At 37.8% G+C, this 16,996-nt stretch overlaps 1 protein-coding gene across 1 annotated transcript; it reads left to right on the forward strand.

Moving 5' to 3' along the window:
• Window positions 1–1,175: 1,175 nt before the first annotated feature.
• LOC104619847 (conserved oligomeric Golgi complex subunit 2-like) lies at window positions 1,176–14,094 on the forward strand (the record flags this gene model as incomplete). Its single annotated transcript, XM_010285874.1, has 8 exons — window positions 1,176–1,237; window positions 2,487–2,638; window positions 3,810–4,010; window positions 4,846–4,918; window positions 6,092–6,234; window positions 8,564–8,703; window positions 11,913–12,093; window positions 13,678–14,094. Coding segments are annotated over 8 exons (1,054 nt in total), but the record flags the coding sequence as incomplete, so codon positions are not given.
• Between the last annotated feature and the right edge of the window lie 2,902 nt (window positions 14,095–16,996).

Here is a 16,996-nt window from a genome sequence, read left to right on the forward strand (position 1 = left end):
ATTATGTCAGTACAACTGATTGTGGAACTGTAGTGAACCCCACATTGGGGAAATTTTTTTCTATCTAAGAAACTCTCAGCAAAAGTTATCTCATTGTTAAAAATCTAATTCCATTCTCTAATCCTTTTCACCATAAGACTTAAAAGACATTGCTTTGTTGGTGGAAGTAGTGCACAGGCAGGAATGAGGGTTTAAAGCCATTTCACAAATATTTCTAAAATATGTTTAGTTGTTCAACATGCATCTAGTCCATTAGGAGTTTGAACAAGAAAAGCTAGGTGGGCCCCTGTTCTGATCTGGAAATGACAGTTAAGCAGCTTTAAGACGAGCCCTACAGGTCCATAATTAGTAAGTTTGGTAGAAAGGGTTACAGAATTGCTATGGTGCACATAAAAGCAAGAAAGGAGAAAGAAATGACAACAGAACTTTCTATAGGGGAGCTTAAAATGATAGCTTTGTTTCAGCATTTAGAGGGAAAACCTGGTTAAAGAAGAATTTTCTGCAGCTGTTGCTTGACAATTTTTAGATGAGGGAAATGCTATGTTTTTTATTCAATATGCTTTAAATATGGAAAAGTATCAGAGGTTTTAATATTAACTTTGCTTGTTATATCTAAAAAATGGGGGGGGAGTTTTAACTTTTTTGAAGGATGATTTTTTTTTTTTTAAAAAAGGGGGTAAAGGCATCCTCTGAGGAACTATTGATTTTTTTTCAGGTACAGATAAAAATTGTTTGCAGAACCTTATGCCACTGTTCATTAACAAACATGTAGAAAGCTGAAGGCTCCAGTGTCATATGACATATCTGAAGGTCAGCTAAAGCAAATATGAGACAATGTGTTCATTTTTAGTTTAAAAACAGTAACAAAACAAAAAACTTCACTCCTCAAAAAAGCTGAGCACTTGACACTCTCAGTTATCATTTTGATAATGTTTGCAACCATGATTTTAATAATTTCCTGCCTCTAAAATGCCAAAGATTCTCTTACAAGTGTTTGAATGTTCACCTGGTTTATATTCCAGTTTGTGTTGGGCAAAAATAACCCCACGTTTAAAATCTGTGTAAGTGCATTGATAGCACATTGAAATACTATTGAAATAAACATTGAAAAAATGTTTAGTCATCAATTTAAGCAATTGTTGAATTGTAATATTCAAAACTTTTCTGTCTCTCAGATTCAGAGAAATAGCAGGGGCCTTAGAAGAAGCACTTTCAGATACACTGGAGGAAGCTCCAGGTAAACTTTTATTGCAAAAAATAATTTATCTATTGTGAAGGAATCAGTGGTATAAGTAGCAGTGGTTACTCTCTGTATGTTGAGTATTTAGTAACATGCATCCCACAGGTTCGCATGAGCTTTCTGTTTTCTGACAAACTGATTGAACAGTAGAATACGTTTTTATAGAGGAGGCAATATGAAGAGTACTGTTCAGTGATCACTTTACTTAGTAAAACCACCCCTTTTGGCAGCAACCATTAGCATATTTGTGGAACTATCCCCTCAGTGCAAGAAGGAATTAAATTGGCATTTGGCATCCTATAAATTACAATCAAAAGGCTATGCTGGTTTTTTTGGGCATATTTTTCTTAATTGTTGTAGTGCTGTGTAGAGGTGAAAATGACTATCTGTTGGCAGCATTTAGACCTGCTATGGTTTATAGCATTGGTGTCTGCTCCTAAAAAATACATTGATTTATGAGCAGATGAGGAGGTATGCACAGGGAGGATTAGAGTGGAAGGGAAAACCTGGTATATTCATTAGAAGTATATTGTAATCACAAAAACTTACTTCAGTTATCGGAGTAAATACTTATGAAGTGTACACACACACACACATGCTCTCTGAAGAGAGAGAAGGAGAAAAAAAATCCTAATGGAGACGAAATGCATAAATCCTGCCACTTTTAAGGTGTTTGCCTGGAACTTGCAGACACATTCGTTAGTTTTCAAATTGTATGCTATAAAGTGTTAATGTGTGATCTGCTTTAAAAGTATTTGTTTTAAATATGAATAGTCTTACTGTGTTTTGAATGAGTATTTCTAGCAGATATCTCGGCTATAACTGTGACAGGAGCAGTAGTTTAGCACTAAGGCAGAATTACTGTTATGGCTGGCAAGCATGTCTAACATAACTTCTTCATAAGACAGATAGATATTGTCTGGGAAATGCTATCTCCTGAAGTAGATTATTTGGCCAAGCTGTTCCTGCCTTTGTTGCAGGCAAATTCTTATTTGTTGCTTTTGCCTGCACAGCTACAGTAAGAGAGTGGAACTTGAAATCTAAAACAATGAGGAGCTACTATTCCAAGAGTTTGTTTCAGGGAATACTTAAGAAATCTGCTTTGCTATCTTTGTGATTGTGTCTCTTTGGAAGAAATTTTTCTTTTTTTCTTTTTTTTTTACTCTCAGGTAATGCAATTACAGTAATGTTACATCTTTTAAAAATGTGCTTAGGAACTTGACCTTTGTTGTCTGATTGTTTCTAGCTGGCAGCTCATTCTGTCTTTTGGCCACTCACATGGTCTGGATGAGTCTCCTGAAGTGCTGGTCAGATCAAATGTTTTTACCATTATTAGCACACCGTCTGTGGAAACTTAGTCTACAAATTTTAGCGCGCTACTCTGTGTTCATTGGTGAGGTAAGAGAACAACATGCTTATGGTTTTGGTCATTGGTTATGTCCATCAATAAGAGACTTTTTGAAACAAAGTATGTGACCTCTTTTTAAGTGCTTTTTTCCTGAACTTAACATTCTTTAACAAGAACACTGTTAACCAGTTCATGAGGTTTTTTTATAAAAGATATCACTGCAAAATATGTCATTAACCACAATACTAGTGCTGTTGTGGTATTATTGTCTGATGGTTGTCAAGGCTGTACTTCTATGTATGCTTAAGGCTGCCTCTGATGCTGAAAGAAGTAGCCACAATCTTTTGATTTTGTTCTGTTTGTGTAAGCGTTTAGTCATTGATACAGTGAACAAGGTTGTTAGACTGAGCCAGGTGAAAACAAACCCTGAAAAAAAAAAGGGGGGGGGCGGTTCTGATATACTCAGAATTCAATTTGAATTCTGCGTATATCCAAAGATGGCAATTTCACGCCTCTCTGGGAACCCTGGTCCAATGACTGACCACTTTCTCCTCATATTTGATCAGAATTTCCCCTGCTACAGTCCATGTCTGTTGCCTCTTACTCTGTCACCCTACGTCAAGGAAAAGTATGATTCCACCTTCTCTATACATGCCACTTAGATATGAAGACAGCAGTAAGATCTCCCTTTATCCTTTCTTTAAGACTGAATGACTCAGTTCTCGCAGATAAATTGGCTCATGAAAAGTACTGATAAGTACCAGAGTTAAACAGAGTAGTTGAGTGAAGCATGTGCCTGACAGCAGAGCCCTTGAGGAGGTAGGAGAAAGGGGTTGTTTCAGAGCAATGAGTGGTTATGATTTTTGTATTCTGGCATATGAAAACAAACTGTCTTTCTGTGAAGCAGATAATGATCAAATTTTTGGTCTTGTGCATTCCTCCAGTTCAGTGGCTCATTTGAACACCACACAGGTGAAAGTTGCTGTAGCACTGGACTGCCTTCTTTTATAGTGACAGATTTGCTCCAAATCATCCAACTCCTCTGCACCAAAAACTGTTTTAAAAATATCTTTTTAAACGTAATTTAGGAATGCTAATATCCCTTGTAAGTGTGTCATTCTAATGCTGAGAACTTACAAATACTTTATATACTGTTCTTGTTTGTCCAGCTTTAACTGCCTTCACTGTTGCTGGGGTTCACATCTCAGTTTGACGTTTCAGGTTTCTGTGAGGCCCATTTCCAGGGAGAATACGAAGGAAAGCAAAAAATCAGTGCCAGTTGGTAGAAAAGAATCTTCTGTAAGCCTCAACCCTGGTGAGGACCAAGGGAATGGGTCTTCTCCAGAAAGTCAGCCGTTGCCTTCTGTATCTAGTACTCAGTTGGTATATGTTGCTGCAGATCTGGACAAACTCCAGGATCAGGTTTGTGCTTGTGACTTTACTTACAAAAGAGTCTTTGTTGATCTGTGTGCCAATATTGTTTGGCATCTGGTTAAACACGTTAAATTGTTTAAAAAAAATATACCATAAAACTATTCTTTTTAATCTTAAATGCTAAAACTGGAGTAGTCTGATACAAAAAATAACACCTGAAATAAGTATTCTATTCTGTGCTTATTTGGAATGGCAGATTACAGAGAAACCACTTCAGGTATTTAAACTCTTTTTATCAGTAGCTGCTGGACTTACCCCTAAAACAGTATGTTTCTGCTCATTTTTTGGTGCAGAGTGTCACTGTGCCAGAGTCTTACCTTTGCTAGTAAAACCACTGTTGGAGCTTGGAGTGTGGTGTGATATTCAACTTCAATATTATGTTGTCTTTTAAATGTTTACTCGTTTTAGTCTTTGAGCTTGAAAAAGGTTTTATCATCATGAGTATACTTTACTGATGATCCAGAATCGTGAGAAGAATGTATGGTATTAATTTTCTTCTAGCAGGGATGACTTCTGTGTATTTTTGGTCAATAAGGCTGAAATTTCTGTAATTTGTGAAGTTGTAAGTTGCATCTGGGTTGATAATATTTTGTGAATTTTAAATTTTTTCTTGTGAAGACAATAGTAGGGTAGGGGACTTGGTGCATAGGCCTTAATTCCTGTGAATATATTTTATTCTTCTAGTACTGGTTTCCCAGAAATTCCCAAAAATACAGAAAAGATGGAAGGTGTCTTTTGATGCACTGGAAAAGTACAGAATGTAGGAAAAGTAATTGAAATGTGTTTATAACATGACTATCTCTTCGTGTTTTTTTTAATTCAGATTCCTGACATCTTAGAAATGATTAAACCAAAACTTGAAATTATTGGCTTCAAGAACGTATCTTGTATTGCAGGTAAAGCTGCAGTCTCTTTCCCCTTTCTCCCAAATCCCTGCTGCCGAACAAACCAAATCAGCTTTTACACACAGTTTCATTATTTACAATGAAAAAATTTAAATTACTAATGTTTTTTATTACTTAATGAGGCTTGCTTTAGGTTTAAATGTTAAATAGAAACTATTTTGAACAGACATGTTGAATCTGGAAAAATTTGATTAAAATTGAATGAGTCTGAAGTGTTTTCGCTTTTGGGGAGGGAGTTGTGGGGAATTTTTTTTAAGAAACTTGTCATTGTCCAGTAATTAGGATGCTGCTTCAGGAAGTGGGGGACCTTAGACTAGAAGATTCATATTGTTATCTTTAAACTCCTACTTGTGGAGGAAATGGGAAAGAAGTAAGGAGAGACTTTCCATTATCCAGTTGAAACTAAAATATTTTTCCAAAAAGATTTTTCCTCTCTGGCCTAATGAATGATGTAAGGAGGAGAGTTAGGAAAGTTTCGTAGTTAAATATCTTCATAAATAACTTCGGAGAATAGAAGCAATTAAGTATTTTAGCCTCTTTTTTTTTAATCTGATCATTCTACAAGTGAAACATGGAGTCTAATTTTAGTTCAGTAATTAAAGCCAGGCATGTAGCTGGGTGAGTGAACTGGTGTTCAAGTAGAGCCAGAAGTTCTCTGCTGTGAATTCCACTCAAATCTCTAAATCAGGATTATTGGTGGATGTCCAAGTCCATAAGAGAGGTAGGAGCTTGTGCACATCCCCCACTCAGTAGATGGTCTGTTGTCAATCAGAACTTTAAGTTGAGCATGTTCCAGTCACTTCATAAGGAATTTAGGTACTGTGAGAAAGAATTTCACAACCACTGTTTCCTTGGTAGGTCAGAGCCTTTTGATTCAAGCCCCTTGCTACATTGGTAATACGGAAAAAAAAAGTGAACCTGGAGAATATTACTTTCCCCCTTTTTTCTTTCCTTCCCTCCATCTGTTTGTCTGGTTGAGGAATGGCTGATGTTACTGGTGATGTTTTATAAATGGTTGGTGTGTGTTTATTTAGTAAGCATCCTGTACCTGACACCAGCAGCTATCTATGATGGTGAGCATTGAGATGATGGGAGGGTCACATAATTTATGTTGTGATTGGGCAGGGTAGCTCAGTTTAAACTTTAGCATTTTTACTTCAATAGGAGCCTTGGAAGACTCAAAGACTTCTTTATCAGCCTGTGTGCCTACCTTGAATAACAGGATTATCCAGGATCTCAGTGAGTCCTCCTTCGCTTACCTGAAGAGTGCACTTGAAGTTCCAAGATTATACAGGAGAACCAATAAGGTCAGTGCTGGTTGCAGATGAAATAATGTATCTCGGAAAAGCCTATGCTAAGATTGTTAACTGGGCAGTACATTTATGAGTTCTTCAGGGTTGTCCATATCTGCTTGATAGTCAGGAGTCCTATTAAATACCTTGAGATAATTTAGTGATTCACTGTTTACCTCATTGCAAAGAAAAAAAAAAAAAAGGGTATTTTCAAAATTTTAGGTAGGGTAACAATGATGAGGGCACAGGCCTGAGATAGAGAGAAGGGCATGGAATAGAACTGTTGATGTGCAAAAGAAAAAGGGTTAATGAGAATAAATGTGTTTCTCTCATGTCATACCATGTACCATAGGATGCAGTGTTGCTGGGTGGCAGGCTTCTTTTGGGAGGATGACGTTTCTGCCTGCTAAGTCAAGAAACTTCTTCCCAGTGAGCTAGCTGCTTGGATTTGATTCAAGAAGTATCTTGCACAGAAGAAAGAACATGAGAATAGCTAAAAAGAGTAATTTGTTGAGAAATTAATAAATAGTAGTGGTGAAATACAGTACCAAAACAGATTGTCTGATCTTGGCTTCTTCTCCGATTGTGACTTGCCTTTGCCAGTCTGTCTGCACACTTGTGTTGGTAGTTAGCTTGGTATCATTCAGGCAATAGAGAAGAATTTCAGTAATGAGAACCACAGACTGCTACATCCTTGCCTAATTGGAACACAGAAGGCAGGCTGAAATTGGCAAGGCCGCTGTTCTTTCCCGTTCATCCCTCTCCACTTGCTCTCTCTTGCTACTTGTTTGTGGGGTGTTTTTTGTTGGGGGTTGGGGGAGGGTTGCCTTGGGTCACCAAAATCCAAAGCACTTTCCTGGCTGTCCTGGAGAAACTGCGCTGCCACCAGCAATGTTGTACTTTTTCAATGGCTAAATGGAAAAAAAAATTAGAGCTGTTAAGTCTACTTCTTTCAAGGATGTTAAATTTCTTTTGGGTGGTAAACATTAGGGTAAGCTGGAAGAGAAATTTTTCCTGAGGGAGTAATTTATTACTTCAGTTTATTGCTAGGGTTTCTCACTATCTTAGTTTTAAGGACGTACTTAATCAGAAATGGTATTTAAAAAGAAGAAACAACCTCAAGGCTAATAAAATCATCTATGTAGTTACTAGATTGTTCTGTCTTTAAGAGAGCACATTTTTACTTAAGGAAAGAGTATAACAAAGTATGTAAGTCCAAGGAGGGTGAAAAATCCAACAACCCTATGCTGCTTAGCTCAGTTACCTGAAAGCAAACGCTGCATAGGGATTTACTGGACTGCCACCATCTCGCAGTTGTCCATGGGATGTTTAAGCAGATGGTGGGCTAACTGTGCCAAAACAAAGGCATAGGACCTGGCCACCTTCAAGTCAGTCATATTGCTAGCTCGAGCTCCATACTCCATGAGTGTGACTGCATTGCTGTCTTGACCATCAGCTTGACTTGCTTTATGTGGTGTGAAGCCTGAACTGATAAGCAGGAGAGAGATGACTTGGGTAGAGAAGGTACGTTATTACAGTCATGTTAAGTTCTGGCAACTTTGTTTTTACTATGTTCTAGTACTTTGATTTTTCAGCAGAATTCAGAATTTGGCATGAGGTTAGTCTTTGCAGGAACCAGATGTGCAAAGACTCTTTTTGCTTGGCCAAGTTCTAAGATTCGGAACTCTTAGGAGGTTAATGAGATATTTCAGGTGTCAGAGATTTTGTGTACCCTGGATATGATCTGTTGCTTTGCAGTGCATGAGGTTCACCGAAGCTATATGTGGATCATCCCTGGAGAGATGAAGCATTCTGCAACCAAAACTAGCTGAGAAGATGATAGTGAGGGGATATTAGTTATCCCAAAAGCATTCTTCTGGAAAGTATACTGAGGGAGCAGGATGGATAAGAACAGAAGGAACAATGTCTCCAGTTGAGTGAAGTATAGTAGGAAATAGTAGATTTTTCAACACAGACACAATAGTCTGTTGTGGACACTGAGTCTGCTCAGCTTTCTCTGAAATCAGAGTGAGCAGAAAGCGCATCCAGGATCATGCCCTGATAATAGGAGTGGCTAGCTGGCACATGCATCTCTCAGAAGGCTTTGGTCATTTTGAACCTTGTTCTATATTATACCACATTGTATACCACTACTGAATGATTTTGAGACCATGTCTTCCCTACATATGATGACCTCTACATTGATTTGTTGTGAATGGAGTATGTATCTCTTTGCTTAGGTGCAGACTTAATGTTTTATATATGTGCTAGAAATCAGTGTTGATATTTTCAGTAAGTAAATTACTGGGTTTTTTTCCCCACCTTGTTTTCTGTCATCTACCAGGAGGTGCCAACTAAAGCTTCACCTTACGTTGACAGTGCTCTTAAGCCCTTCTACCGCCTGCAGAATGACTACAAAGATACATTGAAGCAGCCCATGATTCATCAGTGGTTGGAAGGTGCCCTCTCTGAAAGCACACAGAAGTAAGAGAACCATACAAAACATTTTTTGCATTAATTAAAAACTCCAATATCCATTGAATGGGCACAGGAAAAAACCAAAACACCATGAATTAACTCAACTGTAAAGAAACCAAGAATATACCTCTCTTTCGGCAGGGTATATTTCTTCAGATTCACTCTGGTGTTGTATATTCAGCAGGTGAAAAGCAGAGCAGGGAATCCAGAGACCTGGCCTCTGCTCACATCTGTGCAAACCGTGACATTGTGGATAGGGAATTTGAAAAATTGTTTAGCTCTAGTAATGCAATGGTGAACTAAAAATTCGCATTTTCTTTCAGAATTGACATAAGACCTTAATCTCATGTTATTTTCAGTGAACAATGGTCAAATTTTCAAGAAACTTGAGTTCTACTTTCCTTTGACTATTTTAAAGTATGTAATGATCATCCAACTTTTTAGTGGTTTAAAAAAAGCTTTGCTTTTTTTTTAACTGCTGAAGAGCTCACTGTTCACAGTTTAAGTAGTCCTAAAGCAATACTTTCTTTAGTGGATCTTCTGTTTCCTTGTTAGCATCTTGAGGACTTCTTAAGCATGAATATACATCTGCATTAAGTTCGTTAATGGATTTTGTTTTGGTCTATTTGTCTGGTTGTATTTTAAATTCATACTACCATGGGATGTTGCATTCTGTAAGTTCAACCAGTTAAACTGTGTAACATGAAAAACCAGTACTTGATTTTGTTTGGGAGTTCTGCCAGATAATTTCACAGGATACTCCCTACTTTTCTTGCATTGTGGTCAATTTATTCCTTGTGCCAGCTATTATTTTTTATACCTCTGTAATCTTGCTTCAGACTAAAGAATCCCCTTAGCCTATTTTGATGTTTCTTTCTTCCCCATCTTTATAGTTGTTGTTTGCTGGTTTTCTTTGTTCTTCCGGGTCATAGATGGTATGATCAAAAGAGCTCATGCAGGTTAAAGTGTGATGCTGTTATTTCTTGTCTGTCCTTACATGGTTTTCGTAATAATTCTTTGCATATTGTCTTGTCTGTTGACTGCTGCTGAGCATTGGGTTCGTGTTTTCTGAGAATTAGACACATAATACTGAGGCTTTAAACTGTAGTCAGAATATGAGTTCTTTCCTGCCCTTTGCCTCTTTATCCGTCCCTGCTGCTCCACTGCTGGCACGTCTCAGGTTCTTATTAATGCCCAATGCATCTGCAGCGCTTTGCACTCACTTTTTTGGTTATTCAGAATAAACGTAAAATTATAAGACAATTTTGACACTCAAATATTCACCAACTGTCCCTAAAATTACTCTTAAGTATTTTGGACAGGTTTGAGCGTAGATTGTTCTGGATTCCACTGATCACTTCCATTTTGCACAAAACCTCCTTTTTCAAGCTTGGTCTCTCTTCTTTCAACCAGTTTTTTAGTCCATAAAAAGAAGCTTACTCTTAACCCACAGCAGTTATGTTTGTTTAAGTAACATTGCTGAAGGACTGCAAAGATTTCTGGAATGTCAAGTTGCATGCTTGTAGACCTAAAGTATCTTAGAGTGGTTTCTTGTCTGTCTGCCTACCTCTCTGTGTCTAGTAAGCCTTGCTTTTAAAGCTCTACTAAATCTGGTGACACCATGCAAAATAAGTAGCTGTTCTGTAGTTCCTTGGATCCAGCCAGAGCTTTTTCCCCCCCAGAAAAGCAGTTTCTCACTTTCTGTGTGACTGACTTAAGTGCTAGCTTAAATACAGTGGTAGTCATTAAACATGGGTAAGACTGGGAGGTTCATTTGTTAATTCCTTAAAATTTTCTATTGAATTCTGTTTTTATGATTTGTTGCTACTATTTTTATCAGTTTCTTCTAAAATGTCTTATCCTCACTGAGCCAGAGACAAAGAAACTAAATTTCCTAAATGGAGGAATATTGTAGTTTCTTCATTGAGAATGCAGATGCAAGTAATTAATTTTATTTCCTGCTGTGACAGTATCTTCTTACATCCAAATCAGAAAAACAGAAAAGAGCATAAAGTGGTTAAAAATCACTGAGGGCTAAACTTGTTTAAATGGCAGAAGAACTTCAAAGTACAGCAGAAGTAGGAATTCTTCACAAGTGAGTGGGACTAAGAAATAACAAGATATGAAAAGAGAGCACGGTTGACTTTTATTGGTATATTTTTACTTTTTGTAGAATGGTATTTTGAAACTGTTTCCATGGCACTGGCAAGCACTTTTTCTTTAGCCATTCCTATCTAATTATCACGTAAAAAAGCTTGCCTGCTTTCTCTTGCCTCCTTGTTTAAAAGTAAGCATCAGGAAGATTCTTTCAGCTTTCTTAATTCTTAAAGTAGTAGTTTGATCAGTGTCATAGAGAGGCTCTTTGAAGGTTACAGATTTTAGCAAATTACAGAACATAGCTCAATCTGGTCACTTCTCTTATGGATCCTCTAATTTCCAATTGTTGCTCTATTTTCTCCTCATATCTATTCTTAACGTGCTCATATCTATTTTTAACTTGCTGTCCTGGGCATCTGTTAGTTGATGTGATGCCCTTCCCATTTAGGCATGGGATTTCAGTCCACAAGGCTTTTTGAACTTTTTTTCATTAGTTGATTTACCTTGTTTGATTCTATGGTTTCTTTAATGTGGATTCCAGTATGTGGGACGTGGTGCTTTATTGCATCTATATCATGTCTCACTTGGCATTAGTGTTCTCCTGGCTTTCCTGACAGCTTCCTGAGAGTCCTGTTTAGATCAGTTTCTTCATTTTAGAAATAGGCATTTCTGACTGGCATGTACTTGCATGCTCTCATATACATGTACACTTCTATAACTTGTTTAAAACTATCTCTTTTTTGGTCTGTCAGGCTGCTATTCTTGTCCTGTTTGTAAAAGGAATTTTACTTAGCGCTCTATTGGTTGTAAATAGAGGCTAATTCAGACTGAAATTGAGCAATTGCATTCTTTGGTCTCTATTCAGTTCAAACATCTTGAGCAGGTCAAAAATGTTGTGATGACAAGGAGGCTTCAACACCGAATAGTAATCTTCAGATTGACCTCTAGAACTAATTATGGAAATGTTGATTAATTGATAGCTTCCTCACAAGGAAAACTACTCCTCCCAGCATTGTTCAGCATTCTTCTCAGGGCCAATGGTGTACTGATGTGCATGAAGTAGACTTGTCTGTAAAAGTGTAATTTTTTTCCTTTCTCACTAATCTTCCTTAATTTAGGTATTATGAAACTGTATCTGATGTGCTAAGTTCTGTTAAGAAAATGGAAGAGAGCCTGAAAAGGTTGAAGCAAGCCAGAAGAACTGCAACTTCAAACCCTGTTGGTACAAATGGGGGCATGAGTGATGATAACAAAATCCGACTGCAGCTGGCCCTAGATGTTGAGTATTTTGGAGAACAAGTAAGTTATGAGAAACAAATTTGTCACTGGTTTTGGAAGGGAATGAGAAAGAGGAGGAAAGGGAAGCTTGGGTTAGTTTTTTGGTCATGAAAGCTTTGTCAGTGTGGGTTGGTTTTGGGGGTTTGCTTTGTTTTTTTCACATGTGTATAATGGAGGCTACTTGAGACCTTGGTGATTGTAGGTGCCGCTTGAGCAATGCGTGCTCTCCTCTCCTTTCTTGTACAAATGCAAAACTTCTTATACAAATGGAAGCTTAGAAGCACAAAGAAGAAACACTATGTGGACAGATCAGAGGGCAGGGACCTTCCTTAGCTCTGATGGAAACATCTTTATGGCCCTGCTTTTGTTTGCCTTCTCTCTGGATATTTACAGCCCTGACTTACTGCATAGTCAAGGGCCTATTCCCAAGAGCTTTGAAGATATTAGTGTTATTTGTTGTGCTGTGTAACTGTAAGTTCCTTTCGGTGCCAAACACGAAACCTTAAATAACAAAACAAATAAATTCCAGGCAATGCGTGAAGTAGCTACATCAAATTGTATAAGCATACTGTTTTGTACTCATTTATTTCTGAAAATTACATATTGAAATAAACAAACTTCCAAGTGCAAGTCCGTATCATTAGCTGCCAAGAAGTTGTCGTCAGTCTTGTTTATGAGCTGATGCTGTTGATGCATTATAACAGGTAGATAAAAACTGCCTGTGTGTGAGCAGATGCTTTTCTCCTATCTGAGAATTATCACAGAGGAAGAAGATTTGGGTGGAAGTATGAAAATCTTACTAACAAGAACTATTTATTTGACTGGGTTTGGGCTTTTGTTCTTTTATTCCAATTATGTGCACTAGCATCACTGCAATGTGAATTTAAGCTGAACTGGGATAGACTATTCATAATCATTTCGGAGCTGCTTTGGTCCATGTGAACATTACAAAGAGTTCCAGCAGCAAACACTTTTTCAGAATCATTTAATTATGATTTTATTTAGATCCAGATTTTTCTTTTTCAGTGCACTCTTAGTTTTCTCATGGCCATATTTTTCTAATTGTCAGGGCAATATATTTCCTGGGTAAGAAATGACTCATAGCAACCTCTCTATTTGTAGAGTTGTTTTCATCCCCCAGGAAGTTCGTGGCTAGAATCATAGGCTCTTGCAGCCTACTGAAATGCTTTCATCATCATGCTGTTGGCTGTTCTTGGATATATTCATGTTTATCTTTAGAGTTTTGCCCAGAAACCTCATTTGGGGTTTGAAAAAAATTCAGTTAAAATCAATGCATTAAAAACAAACTTACAGCCAAGTTTCCTTTTCTGACTCTTTCATTGGAAAACTTCCAACTGGCTTTAGTTACAAGTTGCCTAGAAGATGGTTAAATATTTTCCTGCAAGACACTACATTAACTGGGAAGACTTAACTGAACAAAGTTGGATACAAATTTTTTTTATAGCTTGCATTACATGCAGTTGTGTTTTTTTGCCACACATAAACACAGGACAAAACATGTGCTTTGCTAGTTGTTTTAAGTAGAATAATTAATGAGCTTTTGATGTTTTAAAGAAAATTAATGTTTCTTCTCTGTCTTTTTAGATACAAAAGATGGGACTGCAAACAAGCAGCATAAAAAGCTTTTCAGCCCTTGCAGAGCTGGTTCTGGCTGCCAAGGACCAGGCTACAGCGGAACAATCCTAGATAGTTTTGAAAGCCCCTACAAGAAAGAGAGAGAATTTAACTCTTCTTTATTTTAACAAATAAGTAGCAATGAAGTGCTTCCTAATGTATCTCGAGCAACAAATCAGCGCATCTTCGGTCAAGATAGGCTTCTTTCACCAAAAGACTGAGAATTTAACATAGTTTTCCATTATATGGAAAGCAATCAAAAGTTCTAAACCTTCTACAATACAATAAAAGTGGAAAAAAATGGTTTTTTATTTTTGTTGTACATCTTAAAATGTAGAAGAATGAACTTATATGATGAAGATAATAGGTAATAAATTGTCTTCCTAACTTTTGATGTCCCATGTGTTTTTGAACCAAATGTATTCATTGATGGCTGTCAAAAGCTTTCAAAGGGACTTTATTCCAGCTCTTCTGGAATAAAGAAAGTGCTCACAGGAATAGGAATCTGCTGTTTCTTGTTACTTTGCACTTACCTCCTTTCTGTCATCATGGGATATAGTTCGCTCTTGTTTGGGTTTTGAATGCTTTCACTCTACTGATTTATTTTTTTCTCATGGACCGTGTTGGTGAGAAGCATTGCATAAAAAAAGCTCTTAAAGTACTTTAAATTTCAAAAATAATTTCTAGTATCAGTATCTAACTTACTGACTGTTACATTCAGGCTATCTGTTTTCTTTCAAACTAAAACTTAATTCACTAAGCTAAAATTTATTCAGAGTTGGGATATTTCTGATTTATATTATATTGTCTATTAGAATTCAGGGGAATATTTTGCCTGAATACATGCAGAATTCTTGTAACATCAGTACAAGGTGCATCTTTATATAGCAGGAAATTTGAAAGTGTTATTAGGGTTTTAAATGGTAGAAGGATTACCAAAAGGCTCTCTTGAACCTGGAGTGAATTGCCTATTGACACTTCTCTTTTATATGTGAGGGACAGGTAGTACAGTCTGGGGACAGTAGGAGGTGAATTTGAGGCTTTCAAATGAGAGAATGCCCTGCATGAGTGAGGGAGTGTTGTTTGGTTTTTTTACCCTGTGAAAATTTAACACTGGAATCCCACTTCATGTTTATTAATTAAAAATACCCAGTTCTTCCTGAAGTATTTGGAGAGCTTGGGTCTTAATAGAGGAGCCAAAGGTGATGCAGATCTTCCAAGTACTTAGAGAGATGGAGTTTGCAGCACATGGCTGTTATGTAGCATTGAAGTTGTGGTGAGCAAACCTTTCACAGCATTAAGGCTTTTATTCCTCACTGTTGGAGAACTGACCATATTTTAGTTGAGACACACAACTATGTGATCACTGTGCTTTTGAAGCATTTAGGATAGGTGACTATTATGACTTTTCTAAAATTAATTTTATGAAGGGGGGCAGTGGGGAAAGTACTTCTGCTTAAAATTATGTTGGTGGTTCTTGGATTCAGTCTGAGTAATGGAGAGCAGGATTTGGCTCTTCTAATTTGCCTAGCATCTCTGTGTTCATGGCAACGTATACAGTTGAGAGAGCATCCAAATTTATTGCTGAAGGAAGAAACAGCAAAGTGAACCAACTTGCATGGATGTCAGACCTGTTTGTCTCATTCAGTGACGTGGAGATCCTCAGCCAGCGAAGGGCTTAGGTACACACTACTGAATGAACGTAACTCTTACTACTTATGCACAAGAAGATGTGTGTATTTCTCCAGGCTTCTAACTGATGGACCTAGAAGGCTTGGTCTCTCTGCACCCCTTAGTTTGCTTTTACTAAGAGTCGGGAGTAGAGGCGTCTTGTTGCCACTAGCTACTGTTGTTGTCAATTGTGTTTTCTTAATTTAAAATGAATGTGTAAGTTGTAGCCTGAGACTGAGATTGTAGTGTTGTAAATGCATTGTGCAACTTCTTATTTTGGAAGATGTGTATCTTTATAAATTTAAATTTCTATACCAGCTGTCACTAAAGTAGCAGATTCTGACATCTATGCATACTGGTGGCTGAAGATAGAACAGCTTTGTTTGTATCCTCCAAAGTCAGGGAAAAGGATGCAATCTGTGTACCAAACCAGAGAGGCATGAAAAGGTTACTTGCCCTTTTGTTAACGTGATTTCATGCACCTTCCTGCAGTAACAATGCTTTCTGCTTGTCATCAGCAGCTTGCTGAGTATACAGGCTGAATTCTTTTCCACTGAAGACCAGCATTAATTTCAGGGCAGGAAATAACATTGTAGAGCAAATCAAAATTATTGAATGGTTTTATGATTGCTGTAAATGTCTACATCACTGGTTTTATGTCAGTTCCCCATTTTTTATTTTTGTTCACTTGAATAGTATTTAATTTTCTTTCAGTGGAATACAACATTAGTTAAAAAATTCTGTGATACCCCTGTTGAAAGAAAGAAGTGTGAATTGCCTTTGTCTTTGGTAAGGTGAATACTAGCATTTTCAAATACTGTGTATCAGTCAGGAGGAGAGGATCTATCATCACATAAGTGTATGTGCTCTGATAGAGATAAAGATGTCTTCTGCCACTAATCTTCTTTTGTCTATTCCTCCAGATTTTTAATTTCTTTTTTTAAGTGCACCTCACTTCATGACGGTAATGCGGATTTTGTGCCTTTTTCTTCTTCCCTTCTAGGACTTGTAGAAAACCTGTACTCGGCACTGGTGAGGCCGCACCTTGAATACTGTGTTCAGTTTTGGGCCCCTCACTACAAGAAGGATGTTGAGGTGCTGGAGCATGTCCAGAGAAGGGCAACGAAGCTGGTGAGGGGTCTGGAGCACAAGTCTTACGAGGAGTGGCTGAGGGACCTGGGCTTGTTCAGTCTGGAGAAGAGGAGGCTGAGGGGAGACCTTATCGCTCTATACAACTACCTGAAAGGGGGTTGTGGCAACGCGGGTGTTGGTCTCTTCTCCCAAGTAACTAGCGATAGGACGAGAGGAAATGGCCTCTAAGTTGTGCCAGGGGAGGTTTAGATTAGATATTAGGAAAAATTTCGTCACCAAGGGAGTGGTCAAGCATTGGAACAGGCTGCCCAGGGAGGTGGTGGAGTCACCATCTCTGGAAGTATTCAAAAAACGTGTGGACGTGGCGCTTTGGGACATGGTTTAGGGGGCATCGTGGTGTTGGGTTAGTGGTTGGACTTGATGGTCTTGAAGGTCCAACCTTAATTATTCTGTGATGCTATGCTTTTCTAAGTCAGGAAGGAATTTGGCTGGAAGAGGTTCTATATAACAGCATTGAGGAGGGGAA

The sequence above is a fragment of the Phaethon lepturus genome, unplaced genomic scaffold (genome assembly GCF_000687285.1).
Source record: "Phaethon lepturus isolate BGI_N335 unplaced genomic scaffold, ASM68728v1 scaffold11854, whole genome shotgun sequence".
NCBI lineage: Eukaryota > Metazoa > Chordata > Aves > Phaethontiformes > Phaethontidae > Phaethon > Phaethon lepturus.